Here is an 18093-nt window from a genome sequence, read left to right on the forward strand (position 1 = left end):
ATCGAGTTGAAAATATTCGTGGTACTTTTTGGAATCGGTGTTGTTCGGATTTTTTCGTGCGCACAATGCACAATGTAATTAATCAGTAAAGACGTCAGTAGACGCTTACTGTTTACAGTTGACAAAAGCGTCTCGCTTACTGCTTTGGATATTGAATAAAAATGCAAATGAGCGTTCGATAATAAGAAATAAATGCTTAATACATTTCTACGAAGACAAAAACAAATAAAACACAATATTTTCATTTTGAAACGACTTCCGTCACGCTGCCATTACTGAACTTTATTATATATGTTGAGCGCAAATAACCAATCTGCGCTATTTACCAAACGCGCAGCGCATAAAACAAAGTTTTGTACGTTGGTTATATGCGCAACGATTTACCAATCGTTGCGCAGGATAAAATAACCTGCGCGATTTACCAAATGCGCAGCGCAAATAACAAATGTGACTTTATATATCAGAAATTTGCATTTCATGCAGTTGGTTAATTTATTAATAAATATAGATGTCAAATGCTGAATATCTTGGTACTTAAATTATGTGTCATAAATTTGTTTCTACATCAGTAAATTCACGGCAGTCGGTCACCAGGTTTTAATACCTCCGATCTTATACAAGATGCAATAAAACCCAAACATGCGTGAAGGTGTGATTTCCTCCAGCTTGCACACGTCGTCCTCAGGTATGTTTTAGGCTATTTTTATAATTTTCTACTTCACCCGAGCACACACTTAGCAAAATATCGTTTTTATTATATTGAAATATCTTGAAATTTCACAATAAAATTCTTTTTACCAACGGGAGCATATCTCTCAACATGTCTAAGATAAAAGATGAAATAAAAAAGTCACAGAATTAAAAGAAAATTCTTACAGATCTTATCTGTATTATTATTATTATTTTATAGTACAAAATCGATTGAATAAAGAGTTTTAAGGATTTATAATGTTACACCTGTAACTTGCGTGGGAGGTCGGTCCTGCGCTAATAGCAATGTTTGAAATTACATTGTATTTCAAATGTATTTCATTCATTAAACATACTATTTATGTAACTTTACAATGAATACTGTAAAAAAATGAATTAAAAAGAGTGATTTCTGTCATAACGAGAACGAGTTATTACATTTTTTATCTGCGCAAGATGTGTGTCTGCGCTAATAATAAATCTGGGAATTACTCTGATAACTTGAATATCTTTTATAAATCATATTAACTTTTACTTTGATTTACGATTACAGACTAAAACTATAGTTTTTTTACAAGTCTAAATGGATCTATAATATTACACCTGTAACTTGCGTGGGAGGTCGGTTCTGCGCTAATAGCAAAGTTTGAAATTACACTGTATTTCAAATATATTTCATTCATAAAACATACTATTTATGTAACTTTCAAATGAATACTGTAAAAAATTATATATTTGAAATTTCGGCATCATTTCAGGATTTCGGTATAAAAAGAATAGAGAGGACGATGTGGCTATCCGAAGGAAATCACACCTTCACGCATGTTTGAGTTTTATTGCGTATTGTATCATACTGCAGATATTGAAACCTGGTGACCGACTCCCATTAATTTACTGATGTTTAAATAAATTTATGACACATTTTTAAAACCGAGATTTGCAATATCAGTCTGTAATTGTTAAACAATGTAAAAGTTAGCATGGTTTATGGCAGTTATTCATATTATCAGAGTAATTTCCAGATTTTCTATCAGCGCAGGACACATCTTGCGCAGCAACTAAAATTCGTTCACGTTCTGGCGAAAATTACTCTTTTGTAGTACAAAACATTAAAAAATATCAATACGATCTGTAAGAAATGATCAATATATATTTGAAATATCGGTGTCATTTCAGGATTTGATATTAGCGCTGGATCGACATCCCACACAGGCTACGGCGTTTAAAAGTTAAAAAAAAAATTGTGTTATTAAATATACTTTGGATATTTTGTATCATTTTGAAGTTTTTTAACACCTATGACAAATGACTCTTAATACCGTCGTCAACAGAAATTTTAGTCCATCAACTATCTGGGACGTGTGCATCTCATCGAAATTACCGCATAAATACGCTCATTTACTTAAAAAAAAATGTTTTTCTTGTTCTTTACAAATTAAGCACAGTCAGTTCACACCTTTACGCGTGCCTGATCATCGTCAGTTTTAAAATTAAACAGTTTTATGTAGGCCTACAAGTCTAGCTAACCCTCTAATGATATTCAATTTTATCGGGAGATATCATCCATATGCTAAAAGCGCAGACTCATTTACCAAACACGCAAGACAGTTACCCTGCGCATATAAGAAATATATAAGGTTGCCCGATTTACAAATCGTTGCGCAGATAACAAGTTGGTTATTTGCGCTGCGCGATTTACCAAATGCGCAGATTGGCTATATGCGCGTAACATATATACTTATGTTTGTCTCATGACGTCATAACTCCACAATGGTGTAGTGGTAAGCGAGTTCGCGTTGTCGTGAGTTCGATCCTCACCTGGACCAGATTTTTTTTTATTTCATTTTTTTTCTATTATTATGAATTTTGAAAGTATTGTATAACTAAAGTCATTCATGTGAAATTTAACATGTGTTTAGTTTTGATGCCAGGTTCCACTGTAGTGCCTGTGTAGTAGTCAGTAGACATAACTTAAAAAGCAAAGCTTTAGGATCAAAATATACAGTCATTTAACTATGAAAAGTAAATAATGCTCTTCTCCCCGTTCGCATATATTTCATCCATTTGCTTTAAAATCACTGATTTATTAAAATTATCCAAAAATAAAAAAATAAAAATAAAAAATAAAAATAAAAAAAATAAACAATTTGCGATGAATTATCAACAAACATCAAAAAGGTTCTTACTACCATCCCTATTCTATAGTGCTAAAAGATTAACCACTTTTGGGTTTAAAACAAGCTTTGTACAGTCATGTAAATTATTGTAATTTTCTCATACCAGGCGTCTGTTATTGCAGTGTTTTTGACCGAAAGTTGGACACATTCTTCCTTCCAAAAAGAACCAGAACTTGACAATAATGACATTTAAAAGAATTACAAAAGTCATTTCCAGGATTACGTAAATTCTAATTTCTATTAACTTTGGAATTGGATCATTAACTTTTTACATCAAGTCCTCATTGCCCAACGTTCACACGCAAAGACACATAATTCCTTTGGCTATTGGCCTAATGAGATTCTGTTAGGTCTGAAATTTTCAAAGTTCAAGCTTTTCAATTTGAAGCAGTTATCATTTTGTGACTGGTTTCCAGTATGATAGTAAGTTATGTAAAATTGTTGATGAAGTACGTTTTAATAAGAATAACTGAAATAATTCAAATACGTTTTTTTTTTCTTTATCTTGGTGCAGATGTTAATCTATACCAAACTTTCTTTTGATTATATACAGAATATTTGTGGAGTTTTCACATGTCGAGAATTAATCTTGATGCAGTCTAAAACATGCATTCAGAAATCATGAATTATCATTAATAAAGAACATAAACTTCCTAAACGAATCCATAATTCCAGATAATTCCAGCACCACTCCTTTAATTTTTAACGGGCACTAGTGATTTTTCATGGGAGCTCTGCCTTTTAGGTAACACCTAATTTCATATTATTTATTTTCAATACTTTACATATATCTTTGAAATTAATACCGTAATTAAAAAAATAAAAGCCCATTTTATATTTTTTAAGTTTTTGCATGAAAATGTCCATTTCGTAGGACGCGGTCTTGATAAATCGTAATATTTCTTTAATAAATCGGACAAATTATTATAAAAAAAACAGTATATAGGTTTAATAAAATCTGTAAAAAGATCCTTTGGGAGCATAGAATGCAACCAAGAATAATAGCAGACTCGGTTCGATGGAGTCTGTTCATGGGTGGTAATGAAACGTGCAACACCTTTCATGCCCCCTAGCACTCTTATCTATCATATTCATTTAAGAAAATGCAGATATCATTGAAATTAAAGCCGTAATTTAAATAATAAAAGTCCATTTTGTAGACGTAAATTCCATTTCGCACTCTTTCCCTACCGTACTGATTTAGTAGTTTTCAACCTAAAGAGTCCGGTATGTGACGGATTTTTTTCCCTATATTCAATACGTCACGTCCGGTTGTTGCTAGCCAACGAGACGACTCCATTTTTGTTTGTAAATAGGAGAAACAATATACATTTCTTCAAAGTTCTTCGTTGGAATAGAGAACAGATTTAAATTGCAAAATGGTAATGAATTATATCTCATGGAATTTCTTTTAACAACTTGTATGTCTTTAAAGCAGACACTTTTGTCTCCAAAAGATTGATTTGTTTTAAATTTTGTCCTGAGGCTGATCAGCATTTTGTTCAAAATCATAATCCTACTTGTTTTTAAGCTTTTGCAAGTCTGTGGTTTACAGGTCACGATCATATTAATTTATTGTGCAGTGATTAGGGGAATGAATCAGTAGCCCATTGACATTATTGCATAAAATGCATGGACTTTGAAAGACATTGGAAGATAGACCAAAGAGCTATAAAGTAAACAGATCGGCAACTTGAAAGGCATATAGAGCAAATCTCACCAACATCCCGTGACAACTGAATGAGATCTCGTTGAAATAGTGGACTATCATGTCTTCACCGTCAACTTGTCTTTTCAATGGATTAAAAAGAATTTATACATTAAGCCAGCATAACATAACACTTAACCTCATGATCATGATGTCAGTGCATTTTGAAAAAATTTTGATGGCATGGGAACAACATCAAGTCATGGAATTTTCTATCAAAGTTTATTGTTTTTTTTTTTAAGGCATACAGTATGAGCATTGCAGTTAATGAGAAACCAGTCTTGTATGATTTTTGAGTAATTTCATTATATCAATAATATAAATTATTCCATAAATTAATATAAATATATTAAATGTCCTCCTGAAAAAAATTATTTATTACAAAGCAGCAGTTCCAGGAATCATGGGTAGAAAACAACAGCAACAACAAAACAGTTCTTAAGTAGAAAATATTCACAAATCAAATGGTATATAGGTTTACTTAGAAGTTAGACAAATATACATCTACATTAACTATAAGATGGAAAAAGCTTTACTGGTACTGATGATAAACCCGAACAGAAAATGAGGTTTTTTACCTGTAACTTTTTTATTTCTGCAAATTGTAATCAATGGTCCGTGTCATAATAAAGCTTAACATTTGCTGAAAACTTTACATAATTCAAATTTAGATTTAGTAAGCAAACTCACACGAAGTGAGGCCCTGAAAGGGGTATGTAACATGGGGACTGTATGAACGTTGACTGATGATAAATTTGAACACTTTGTCATTTACAAAATTTTCTTGGTATTATTACATTGAAACTTTCCCCAAAAAGCTGCATCAGTCATTCCTGATCAGGTAATGAAAAGTTACCAAATGTCAAGCCTTCATGTTTCGAGAGTGAGCATGCGCAAAAAACACCCTCTTCCCCAGTAATTTTGGATAAATATTTTTTATACAAATAAATGTAAGTCATTTATTTATACAGAATATTTACCAATTTTGTTTTTGTTTACACCAGTTGGTGTTGTAAGTGGAAACTATTAGATGGTGTGTTCAATTTTATAAATAACCGATTGCAATCGAATATTTCCAAGGTGGTCGACTTTATCATCTGTCCGGGTTTATCATCAGTACCAGTAGTTTTCCAGCTAAATGCATTAAATGCAATAATTAGCACTGGATAATTTAAGTAATGTAATATTATAAAATACTTACATTAACAGATTATTCAACATGCAACACAGAATAACATGATGTCAAAAATAAGTGGTTATAATTGTGCATGGTTCTAGTTATTGACATGAGTTATAGCATTCTGTTGTAGACAAATTTGTTACAACTCAAATCAAAATTTATATTGTCTGACAGATTTTAGCAATATATCATTATAGCTTTTTATCCACATATAAATATAGTAAGGTATGTAATCATTTCTGTTAATGAAACTGTGTACATATATAGTACATTTTGTATTTTAAAGTAATAATCAACATCACATTTGTGGACATACAATAACACAGTTTTGCTAACTGATAAATTTATCTCCAATTTATTAGACACACAAATTGAAACATGAGCACAATAGTGTATTCATACATAAACAAGATGAAAGTTGAGAAGTAACAATTTATTGTTTCATTTCATATGCATTATAAATTGAGTAGCTGTAGAATACCTGTCATATCATATGTTACTTAGTCATATTATCTAGTTGCTTATCACTCAGAATGCCTGCAGGTCTGGAATCAAATTAAGAACTGTATCATTGGACCACACGTGTTGATATTAGGAAGCTATAAGTTTAAAAATGGTTATGTAAATACAAACAGTTTATAACAGTACTGTTAGGGATATTTTTCTAAATCTTAGAAATGGGCTGGAGGTAGTTCCAACCTGTGACTCTAGTTACATCCACTGATATTCCATACTTATAAGAGTCACAAACAACCACTTTAAAATTGGTATTATTTTAATTTAGGTACTTCATTTGTTAACATATCAAATGATGATTTAATGGTGAAAAGAAAAGTATTTTGAAATAGCAAATTTCTATTATTTATGATTTTGTACAACACATTATTATGTCATGCCATACTTGACTCAGAAAATCAGCCACTGACCTAAAATATTGATTTGTTTTTTGCAATTGATAACGTCACACCTTCATTATTATGTCACTCAAATGGCATATTTCATTTAATTTGATGTAGCGAGATTATTAAAACACACAATGTTTCAGGTTTTTTCTGAGTGCAATAGCATAGTGGAATTTGTCTTTTGATAAGGAAATAACTGAGTAAAGCACTGGTTTATTACTTTCAGCCTGCCAAAAAGAAGAAGAGTGGGAAGAAGGGTAAAAAGGGGAAGAAGTCTGGCAAGGCAAAGACCCCAACTGTCATTGATGGCATCTCTACGGAGGAAATGTCTAAAGAGCAGGTAAATATGGTTGCCTGGATACATTAGAGAGGTTGAGCCTTCATTCATGTCATTGTGCTAGAAGTAAATACCCACTTCACACACCACATGCAGATATATACCCTTTTAACTCAGCAGAGGCAGAGATATCTAATTTTGACTTGCCAAGAGCTATTTTCTACTTGTCCATATAATGGTTACATTGTATACAATAAAAAATGGTGAATTGGTTCTACTTTCAAAATCCGTATGGGCTCTAGGACAAGCTGGGCAAGTTTAACAACAGATTTTGCCACCTCTGAACTGCATTTTATTCTAAAAAGATTTAAGTATTTAAAATTTTCAGGTATGTATATCTAGATTCCATTAAGATTTCTATGTTTTGAGCTTTGACTCTCATACTGTCACTGAAATATATAATGAAAAACCCTGATTCACCTATTCGTACATCAGAACTCAGGTGCCTACTGGCAATATAAGTTTACTGATTTTTAGCTCGACTATTCAAAAAATAGGGGAGCTATCCTACTCTCCCCGGCGTCGGCATGAGCGTGAGCGTCACACAAATAAAGTTTGCGTACCACCCCAAATATTTTCAAAGTCCATTGAGATATTGCTCTCATATTTTGCATACTTGTTTACCATCATGACCCCAGTCTGTAAAAAGGAGGAGGCAACTCTATCAAGCATTTTGACTGAATTATGACCCCTTTTCGACTTAGAATAAATGTTAAAGTTTGCGTACCACCCCAGTTATTTTCAAAGTCCATTGAGATATTGCTTTCATATTTTCCATACTTGTTAACAAAATATGACCCCAGTCTGTAAAAAGGAGGAGGCAACTTTATCAAGCATTTTGACTGAATTATGACCCCTTTTCGACTTAGAATAAATGTTAAAGTTTGCGTACCACCCCAGTTATTTTCAAAGTCCATTGAGATATTGCTTTCATATTTTCCATACTTGTTAACAAAATATGACCCCAGTCTGTAAAAAGGAGGAGGCAACTCTATCAAGCATTTTGACTGAATTATGGCCCCTTTTCGACTTAGAATAAATGTTAAAGTTTGCGTACCACCCCAAATATTTTCAAAGTCCATTGAGATATTGCTTTCATATTTTGCATACTTGCTTACCATCATGACCCCAGTCTGTAAAAAGGAGGAGGCAACTCTATCAAGCATTTTGACAGAATTATGGCCCCTTTTCGACTTAGAATATGCTTATTGTAATGTTAAAGTTTTACTCATGCTTATATTATACTATCAAGCACTGAGAATAGTTGAGCGCGCTGTCCACTGACAGCTCTTGTAATATATATCATAGTATGACTGTAACTGTAATAAATTGAACATATCCATTAAAAAATGTATTCAGAATATCAAGAAAACTATGGTACAACTCTTGTAATATATATCATAGTATGACTGTAACTGTAATAAATTGAACATATCCATTAAAAAATGTATTCATAATATCAAGAAAACTATGGTACAACAAATTATATAGTAACAGATTTTATGGTGGAAGAGTTTTATCTTTTCTTCAGATATTTTGAATTTACATTTTTATACTTTGCCATTCACAGTTGGAAGAGCATATTGTACGTCTTCGTGAAGAGCTGGACCGTGAGAGAGAGGAGCGTAATTACTTCCAGTTGGAACGTGACAAGGTTAACACTTTCTGGGAAATCACTAAACGGCAGCTGGAAGAAAAGAAGGCAGAGTTGAGAAACAAAGATAGAGAAATGGAGGATGCCGAAGAAAGACATCAAATTGAAATCAAGGTAAATTAGTAACTCTTCTTGTGATGCAGAACTTTGCTATACATGTCTCTTTAGAACAAATCAAAGAAGTGTGCAATTCATAATGGTCACCTTATTTGTACACTTAAAATGTCCTCCACTTGAGGTAGTTCTGCATGTTTTAGTAATATTGTTTTCTACAATGTTGTCTTTGATCAAACCCTTGCTTGTTCAAAACTTGAAGATAAGTCAAAGGAAATTAGTGGATGAAAAAAATAACGAGTTGTGTGCTTGATTTTTTTGCTAGACCTATTTGAAAAATTTGACACTCGAGCAAGGTTTTGTAACGGAATCTATGGGAAAATTACAATTTTGTTGACATTTTTGTGAGTAGAAAATTTTCTACAATGTTGATTTTAATGATACTTCTCACAGTTGTAAAGAAACATATTGTCTAGTATATGGTGAAATATAATGTATAGGTGCTTTTGCTCATATTTAAAGAGATTCCCAAATTTCAAGCTTACTTTAAAATTTGATTCTGATAATTATTTTTTTCCAAAGTTTGCTCTTAAAGGGCTACACCAGAAAGAAACATATCTCTGTTTAGGATTACTTAATGCCAACAGTAGGGGCGCAATTTTAAGATGGGACAACTTACCCTAAACAACAGCTGCTAAACACAGTATTTTTTCACCTGGCTTTAAAAAAAATTATCACATTGAACCAGATTTTAATAAAATGTTTTAATTTGTTTGCCATGTTTTAAACCTCATTAAAAATGGTGACAGAGGCATATGGCAAAAGAGGCTTGATTTGCTATGTTTTGAAAGTGATCAATGTGTTTATGTTGTTGTTTTTGACAGGTTTACAAACAGAAAGTTAAGCACTTGTTATATGAGCACCAGAATAACATATCAGAGCTGAAAGCAGAAGGAGCCGTGTCGTTGAAGTTGGCACAGGATGACCACCGTGGAGATGAGATGGACTTACGTAAAGACAAAAGAGCCCTTAAAGTGTCTCTCAAAGAACAAGAACTCTCACATGAAGAAATTATCAAAAACCTTAAGAGGGTACGTTCTGTGCATTACAAATTCTTTCTCCTAGCTTACATTTGGAAATTTTATAGGTGTTTAGACGCAATTCCTACAATTTACATAAAGAGTAAAAAAAATCGAAATTATACAGACATCGGGCAACCTCTTTGTTAAGAGTGATCCTCTCCAAATTGATGTCAGAATGTTTTAGCTTCTTAGGTAACTGTAGTAAAGAGATCTTTATTTCACCGAGGTATGACTGTTTTTCATTCTGCTCTTGATATAGAGAATAATAGGTTAGTGCCGTAGATGAGAAAGTTTATCTGGCGAGGTGGAGGAGGTTATCGGGTGAGCCGAAGGCGAACCTGATAACGTCCGGAGCCGAGCCAGATAAACTTTCTCCATCTTAGGCACTAACCTATTATTCTATTTATCTTGTCATTACTTCATTTTCCGATATTTGGCAATTTATTTTACTAAAATAAGTGTGCGACAACCGTTTAAATGACGTCATATTCGTAATGACGTCACTTATATAATGACGTAATCACCGACAAAATCGCAATAACTTCTTCGTTTTTGAATAAAAACTCATTATTTGACCACTCATTTTCTTAGTTCGGACATTTCCAACACAATGGTGATGGTTTCAACGCAAAATTTCTTATGACAACAATATCGATCATAACGTCACATGACCAACTGACCGTATATCACTGGTCACGTGTCAACTGACGGTATATCAAGAAAGATATACGGCACCCTGATATTGGGGCGAAAATACTGCAAGTGACAGGATAAATATTAATATTTTCAGTTAAAACCATACTGTCACGAAAGTTCTTGTAGAAATGCTACTTAATTATAATTTTCCTTAATATGCTGTTTGCATAACACATCTCTGACTATGCACGTACATTAAACATTTTTCAATACATGTATCCAATGGACATACTAAATTTTTCCAGAAACATGATGAAACTATAACAGAACTGAGGACCGACTTTGAAAGACAAGCGCGGGAAATTGAAGCAAAATATGAAAAGAAAATGCGCACATTGAGAGATGAACTAGATCTCAGGAGGAAAACAGAAATTCATGAAATTGAGGAGAGGAAAAATGGACAAATCAATTCTTTGATGAAAAATCATGAAAAAGCTTTCAGTGACATTAAGAATTATTATAATGACATTACTCTAAATAACTTGGCTCTTATCAACACATTAAAGGTTGGTATTTTGAAAATCTTTGTCTGTTGATAAATGTATTTATCACGTTTGAAGCCATTACATACATTTGGTATTAAATTAGTGTAATAACATGTTGATGTTGAAGTGGTTTAAGTGTAGAAGGTATGAAAAGACATGCATGTAATACCGTATATCTGTTTAAGGTATAACTTTTCATGTTGGGACTAATTTTTTTGGTTTAAAGCTGAATTGAGTACTAAAATTTTAAAGAAAAGTTTTGACTGATTTTTATCATAATATGTGGTGATTGGAAAACTGCAGTTTTATTGCATTTTGGTTTACAGTAAGTTGTGGTGAATTGTTTATTTTTTGAGGAATAATATAATTTTTAAAGGCACAACTTTTAGCAGATGGAATAGTATTTATTTACAACACACCTTTAACTTTTTTGGCCTTTTTCTTTACCAATATGATAAATCAGTATACAAGAAGTTCTTTTTTTTTTTCTTTTAAAATCAGTCTGGAAAATAATGGACAACTAAGTTTACTCACCTCTCGGTATTTGAAGTATGTTAGATGTTGTATTTTCATAGGAACAAGTTGAAGAGATGAAAAAGAAAGATGAACGTATGGAGAAACAGATGGCCGAAATCTCTGCCAAAAATAAAATGTTGGCTGAACCTCTTCAGAAGGCCCAGGAAGAGGTGGAAGAATTAAAGAAAGAATTGTCCAGTTATGAGAAAGACAAAGAAACTCTGAGGGTTTGTATATAACTAATTGAATTTAATCCACGTTAACCATTGATTGTTGGTAGGGAAATACTTAAAGTTGAATTACTTATAAAAATAAAGGTTGCCAGAGATAGTTTGAGTGTTAGATTATCCAGTGTGGTTAAGTTAAATTCTAACACGATCCCATTTATTTTCCTATTAAACAAAGAAGGCTGAAAACAGTGAATTATTATTCAACAATTCACTGTTCTGACGTCACAATTATTACGTCATAGCGTCAAAGTATAAAGGTGCGCTGGAAAAGAAACCAATTGAAAACTGGCAAATATTTAATAAGTGTTATCAGGGATGTACTTTAAAATCTTTGGTAACGTGTTAGAATTGAAATAATATATCTCATTTAGTGATTTGCTCTTGAATAAAATCATTGTCGTTCAGATGCATATTATTATATCACTCGGGCTGCGCCCTCGTGATATAATTCCTTCGCATCTGAACTCCAAACAATGATTTATTCAGAGACAAATCACTAAATGAGATATATTATTTCTTAAATACATTTCTCAAAGATGACAAAAAATGATGCGTGGTAGTAGATACAGTATTGTTGCCATATGACCTATAATTGTGTTGATGTGATGCTGAACCCAACAATGAAAAAATTGGAGTGGCTTGATCTTAAATATAATCAAGTTTAGATGAATGTTTTCTAGATGAAACATAGACACTATGTAAAGTAAATATGATGCTGATGATGTGTCCTATGTCAAAGGTTTTGTTACATGCAATATTATTTGTGGGGGGCTAATTTTTGTGAACCAAAGTATCAATAGATTTTTATCATTCATATAAAAAAGACTATAATTTTGCTTATTGATATGTAAGTTAGAAAAAAAATAGCTTTGAAAGTCCTGTATTTTAGTAAATTTCTTATTTGTGCATATTTCTATTTCAGATGACAATGGCAAGATTGAGATTGTCGGAGGAAGATAACAAATCTCTGAAATGGGAACACGAGGTGCTGGAACAAAGATTTGAGAAGGTATGATGTCTTAGATATAAAAATCTCCCATTTCAAGCATTTTCCACTGTTAGTGTTGCAAAAATAGAAACTTAAACCTGTCTGTTTTGTAGGTTTTTTTTTTTATATATATATCACTGCTTAATGTAGGAATGTTTTCTGACAGTGTAAAATTTGCTTCTGATCATAAAATTTGAGAATATTTTAGGTTAACATGGAGCTGTAGGATAAGGGATACAATGTCAGTTTTGCACATTGGAGGAAGTGGGTTCAGATCCCACTTCAGTCACAGCCAAAGAGTGTGACCTAAATTAAATAAATATTGAAAAATGTGATTTTTTTTTATTTTAGACACAGGAAGAGAGAGATGAGTTATACAGAAAGTTTGTCAAGGCAATTCATGAGGTACAACAGAAGAGCAATTTCAAGAACTTGCTACTGGAGAAGAAACTTGGCGCTCTTGCAGACACACTTGAAAAGAAGGAGGCTCAGCTGAATGAAGTTTTATCGGCTTCAAATCTGGATCCGACTGCCTTAACAGTTGTCACACGCAAACTTGAGGTTTGTTGTAGTTTGATTCTTATCTTGAAATCTGTGTTACTTTGTAGGGCTATAGCATGTAGGCAGCATATCAGGGAGTCATGGTCTGCAAGTCTGATTCACAATATGATCATGTGTGATGTTACGGAAATAAGTGCTTTGATCACCTGTTATTGGTAGGGATATTGTCAGTTACTTACACCACAGGAGTAGAAAACACTGAAACACAGTGTGCCATGACTTAATTGAAATACCCTTTTAAAGGGTATTAAATCCAAAATGGACGGAATATATGAGTGTGACAAAGTTGAATAGGTGTGCTTTTGAAATGGGGAAAAAAACAAAATGGGCCAAATAGTAAAGTGGAAGACTGTGAATTGACAGGTCTGAAGTGTGATCCCGAGGTGAGGAAAATTTCTGTCCTGGCAAGATTATGGAAGACAAGCGATTGTATTTTCTCCTCTGTTTCATGTTGGAAAATCGTCGATTACTTGTAGAGTGGAAGACATTACAGCTACAGAATCAAGGACCACTGGTTAGGTTAACTGGCCATCTTACATAACTTGAATACCAGGCGAAAAAATGGCGATTATAAAATGAAATAAAAGAAATTACATAATTTTTGTAAATTGTTCAGATTTAAGTTAATAGTTTTTCCATGAAATTTCGTTGTCATAACAACATGTTATAAATTGTAGGACGTACTTGATTCCAAGAACAGTGCTATCAAGGATCTGCAGTATGAATTAGCCAGAGTCTGTAAGGTATGTATATGCCTTATCACTTGTTTTTTGGTGGTTAATTGAAATAAAGTACTGGGTTAACTTGGATCTTTCACTGTTTCAAACAGTGGAATTATCATTTATTCTAACACAACTTGATTCATTTTCCTATTAAACAAAGAAGGCTGAAAGTCGTGGGTTATTTTACTACAATTCACTGTTCTGACGTCACAGTTAATACGTCATAGCGTTAAACAGCATAGCAAAGCATTGGAAAAGAAATCAACCAAAAACAGGCAAATATTTGATGGACATCGTCAAGGATGTACTTAAAAATCCTTGGTAACGTGTTAGAATCGAAATAATATATCTCATTTAGTAATTTGCTCTTGAATAAAATCATTGTCGTTCAGATGCATATTATTATATCACTCGGGCTGTGCCCTCGTGATATAATTCCTTCGCATCTGAACTCCAAACAATGATTTTATTCATCAACAAATCACTGGATGAGATATATTATTTCTTAAATAATTTTCACTGTTATGGAACTAGGCTTGAATTCAAAAGAACATTATATATGATTGGAAATTCTTTCCAAAATATAAGTCATTGAAGATACGATAGTATATAAATACCCCGCTAAAAAAAGTGAAAAATATGCACTCCTATATATTAAAATGTAAAGTCTTAAATTATGAAAGAATTAATTTTTTCAATAAAAAGATTGTGATATTGTGATTGTGTATGTGCCATTGCCCAATGCATGGGACGTTGTGCATATAAAACTGGTATGATAATACTTGTTATTATATCTACTTCTCTAAATGAATATATAAAACTGGTATGATTAGGTAAAATCCATTGAATGAAAAGAAAACATGTTTGTCTTAAATGTTAATCAAAATATTGTTCATTTGTGAATACAACATTTTAAATTTTCACCCTTGGCTGTGCCACATGTGAAAATATTGCACCTGATCACTTGTTTGGTCAGCAAAAAAGCACGAAAATGTTTCTTTGGTCATTTAAGCCTTAGACTACTGGTGGCAAGTGATTTTGCCTTTGCGACCAGTGCAGACCAAGATCAGCCTGCACATCTGTGCAGTCTGATCATGGTCTGCACTGTTTGTCATTCAGTCAGTATCTTTTTGGTAAGCACCCCTTTTAACAGTTAATGGTACTGTCCAAATTGAAACATGGGCAAGTTCATTATAGAAATTTAGCAGGGTAAGGGTTAAAGAAGGTCAAAAAAACTTGTACTAAAGATATACTGTGAAATTATTTGATTTCATGGGTATGAAAATTAATGCTTTTACAATATTGGATGCTACTTACAAGCATAATCTATCACAATTGTCTAATTTTGCTATAAATTTTTCAGGCTCACAATGATTTATTACGAACATATGAGGCAAAGCTGAACCAGTTTGGCATTCCAACAGAAGAACTTGGGTTCAAGCCTTTGGAGAGCACAGTCGGTGGTCAAACATTGGGCCAGGGACCAGCAGGCCTCGTTTCAGCACCATCTTGAACATCTTAGAAACAACAGTTCATTTTTTTTTTAAACATTTTTTTCCTACTTTTTAAAATTAAATCAGATAATACAAGGCGAACATTTTATGATATGAATATGTTTTTTAAAAAGCATGAATACTTTTGACACCAGAGAGTTGTTAAAATACATTTTTGGAAACATATATAGTTTTATTGGATGATAGTTCAAAATGTTTTATCAAAGAAAGTGTTAGATGGACATGTAATTTCTAATAGTAATTAATACCTTGTCAGTTTCTACATTATATAGAAGGAAGTTTTAAAGGAAATATTTTCTTTTATTTTATCTGTGATATACTTTATATTAATATTTAACTTTTTGTTGACTGTTATTGTCACATTGAAATAGTAAAGGTAAAAATGAATGAGAGAAAGGTATGCATGAGTTGTACAATTATGTTCAAATATTTTATAATAGAAAGAAGAGTAAACTTGATCATGATTTGTAATAAAAAAATCGAAACTTTATATCTTTCTGGATATTTTTTATATCAGCCTGTGTCCAAAGTATATGTGATAAATATACAAACATGAAAAAAATCAGCTAGATGATCCTTTTTGACCTAGCAAAGCACATTCTTGTGGTCTTTGAAATCTTCATTTATTTTATTGTTGGGTTATGTCACTATATTTCCATCATTGTATAGTTTTTGCCAATGAAAAGTTATAAAGATATCCAAGCCATACTTGTAGTATAGCAAATATAGTAACCTAAGCAAGAGGAAAATTGAAAATAGTATGTGTTAAGATTTTGACAAGGACCTGAGGAATAAACATATACAGGGCTGAACTATAATTGTAACGAAAATGGCATGCTTTTCTAGGGAGGCAGCCTGCAGAGACATGAATGCAAGACCCGGGATAAAAAAAATACCCTGCAGATAAAACACCTGCTCTCTGGTATAGGTCAGTTAAAAGGGGTCCATACTTCACTATTTACTCGGAAAACGGGAGTTTTGATCTGTCTGGTCATATGTTTTTATCTCAGGTCCGATACTCATGCATGTTGCAGTCTGCTGAGGTGATTGCATATTTCCGTGACCGATCAGCCCGATTACTAGTACCCGACTGCACAATCTTTCGTCAGTTTTTGATTCCTTCCAATCAAATTTGGTTCGAATCATTTTCAGGAGGTTGGGACTCAAAACTTTGTCCGTTTCGGTCAAGGAAAAGTGGTCTGCAAAGGAATAAATATTCATTTACCTGGTCATCTTAGGGGGCTCAGTCAAAATTGGCTGTAGTTTGGGGATGGTCAATGGGCGTGGTCCGTACTCTGGCTTTGAGAAGGAACTTTGTTAACAGTTATCTTAATCATTGACTTTATCCCGGAAATCGGCCACTTTTGACTGAAAGCATCCAGATTTTGGTATGGCCATGTAATAACGAAACCAACAGTCAAATGAACGGGATCTACAATTATAAAATGATTTTGAAGAAGTACACCCGTTTGAGTTTTGTTGGTTTTTGCGTCACGCCGTTCATATGACGACTTCCCAGCTTACGATGTTGGAAGAAACCCCCAGATGAACCTTCGAGCATTACGTCAGGCACGGGCAGGCGCCTGGGTAGAACCACCGGCCTTCCGTTAAACAGATGGATTGCTTTTCACATAAAATAACTCTACATCCCAAGCGAGCTTTAGAACCCACGGCTGTAAGGGGTAAGAGATTCGAAGTCAGCGGCCCTAACCACTCGGCCACGGAAGCCCATAAAAGTGTTTGAATCCATTGATAGATTTTATTGTTTCTTCATTGTTCACAACGTCCTGAGACAGTCGAAGTTCTTACTTTCACTTCTCAGTATAGTTATAAAATCTGTAAGATCCTTTGGAAGCAAAGAACGTATCCAAGTAAAATAAAAGGAAACTGTTAATGAAATGCGCATCACCTACCCCCAGCCCCCAGCACCAGCTTTAGACCTTTTATCCAAAACTGTAGAGTTCGGTCCAAATAATACATTTAGGGACAGCGTGATTGTCAAAGATAAATAATAATAGTGGACTCCATGGTCACAAAGGATCAGAAAATATTACAACACATTATGCCTTAGGTGATACAGACGCTGTTTGGTGCGTTCTATGCTTCCAAATTTTATTTACTGTACTGGGAAGTGAAAGTACGTATTTCTAGTGCAACAACAGACTCTGCGGACAGTATGAACAGTGAAGAATATACATTCATATAATGCCGTACCGTATACCACTAGAAAAAAACATTGAATCTGCCTTGCACAAACGTCGAACATGCAGTGATCGGCTAACCAGTATGCCATTTTTGTCGAGCCCGCTTGCGGATGCGAAGACATAGTTGTCCAAATGGCTGTTCGGTGTATGTGCGTGCGTCCGTGCGTCCTGTAACTTGGCACAATTGTTCACCATCATGAGACGGAGTGTCATGCGCAAGAATCAGGTCCCTAGGTCTAAGGTCAAGGTCACACTTAGAGGTCAAAAGTCAGATACAAGAATGACTTTGTCAGGAGAATTTCTTTTTGATGCATAGAGGGATTTTGATGTAACTTGGCACAATTGTTCATCATCATGACACGGAGTGTCATGCGCAAGATCCTAGAATTACTT

At 33.4% G+C, this 18093-nt stretch overlaps 1 protein-coding gene across 1 annotated transcript; it reads left to right on the plus strand.

The window, feature by feature from the left end:
* Positions 1-4123: 4123 nt before the first annotated feature.
* On the plus strand, positions 4124-15986 carry LOC123548421 (dynein regulatory complex subunit 4-like). Its single transcript, XM_045335672.2, has 10 exons — positions 4124-4249; positions 6884-6997; positions 8565-8762; positions 9587-9793; positions 10726-10986; positions 11541-11708; positions 12634-12720; positions 13051-13260; positions 13938-14003; positions 15346-15986. Exons 1-10 carry the CDS (start codon positions 4247-4249, stop codon positions 15493-15495), a joined length of 1464 nt encoding a protein of 487 aa, XP_045191607.2. The 5' UTR covers positions 4124-4246; the 3' UTR covers positions 15496-15986.
* Positions 15987-18093: the final 2107 nt, after the last annotated feature.

Source organism: Mercenaria mercenaria, chromosome 6 (assembly GCF_021730395.1).
Source record: "Mercenaria mercenaria strain notata chromosome 6, MADL_Memer_1, whole genome shotgun sequence".
NCBI lineage: Eukaryota > Metazoa > Mollusca > Bivalvia > Venerida > Veneridae > Mercenaria > Mercenaria mercenaria.

Bases quoted from the DNA above. Each gene is read 5' to 3' on its own strand.
- LOC123548421 (XM_045335672.2), top strand. The intron at 6,998-8,564 runs GTAAATATGGTT...TGCCATTCACAG, and splicing joins AGGAAATGTCTAAAGAGCAG to TTGGAAGAGCATATTGTACG. The intron at 10,987-11,540 runs GTTGGTATTTTG...GTATTTTCATAG, and splicing joins CTCTTATCAACACATTAAAG to GAACAAGTTGAAGAGATGAA.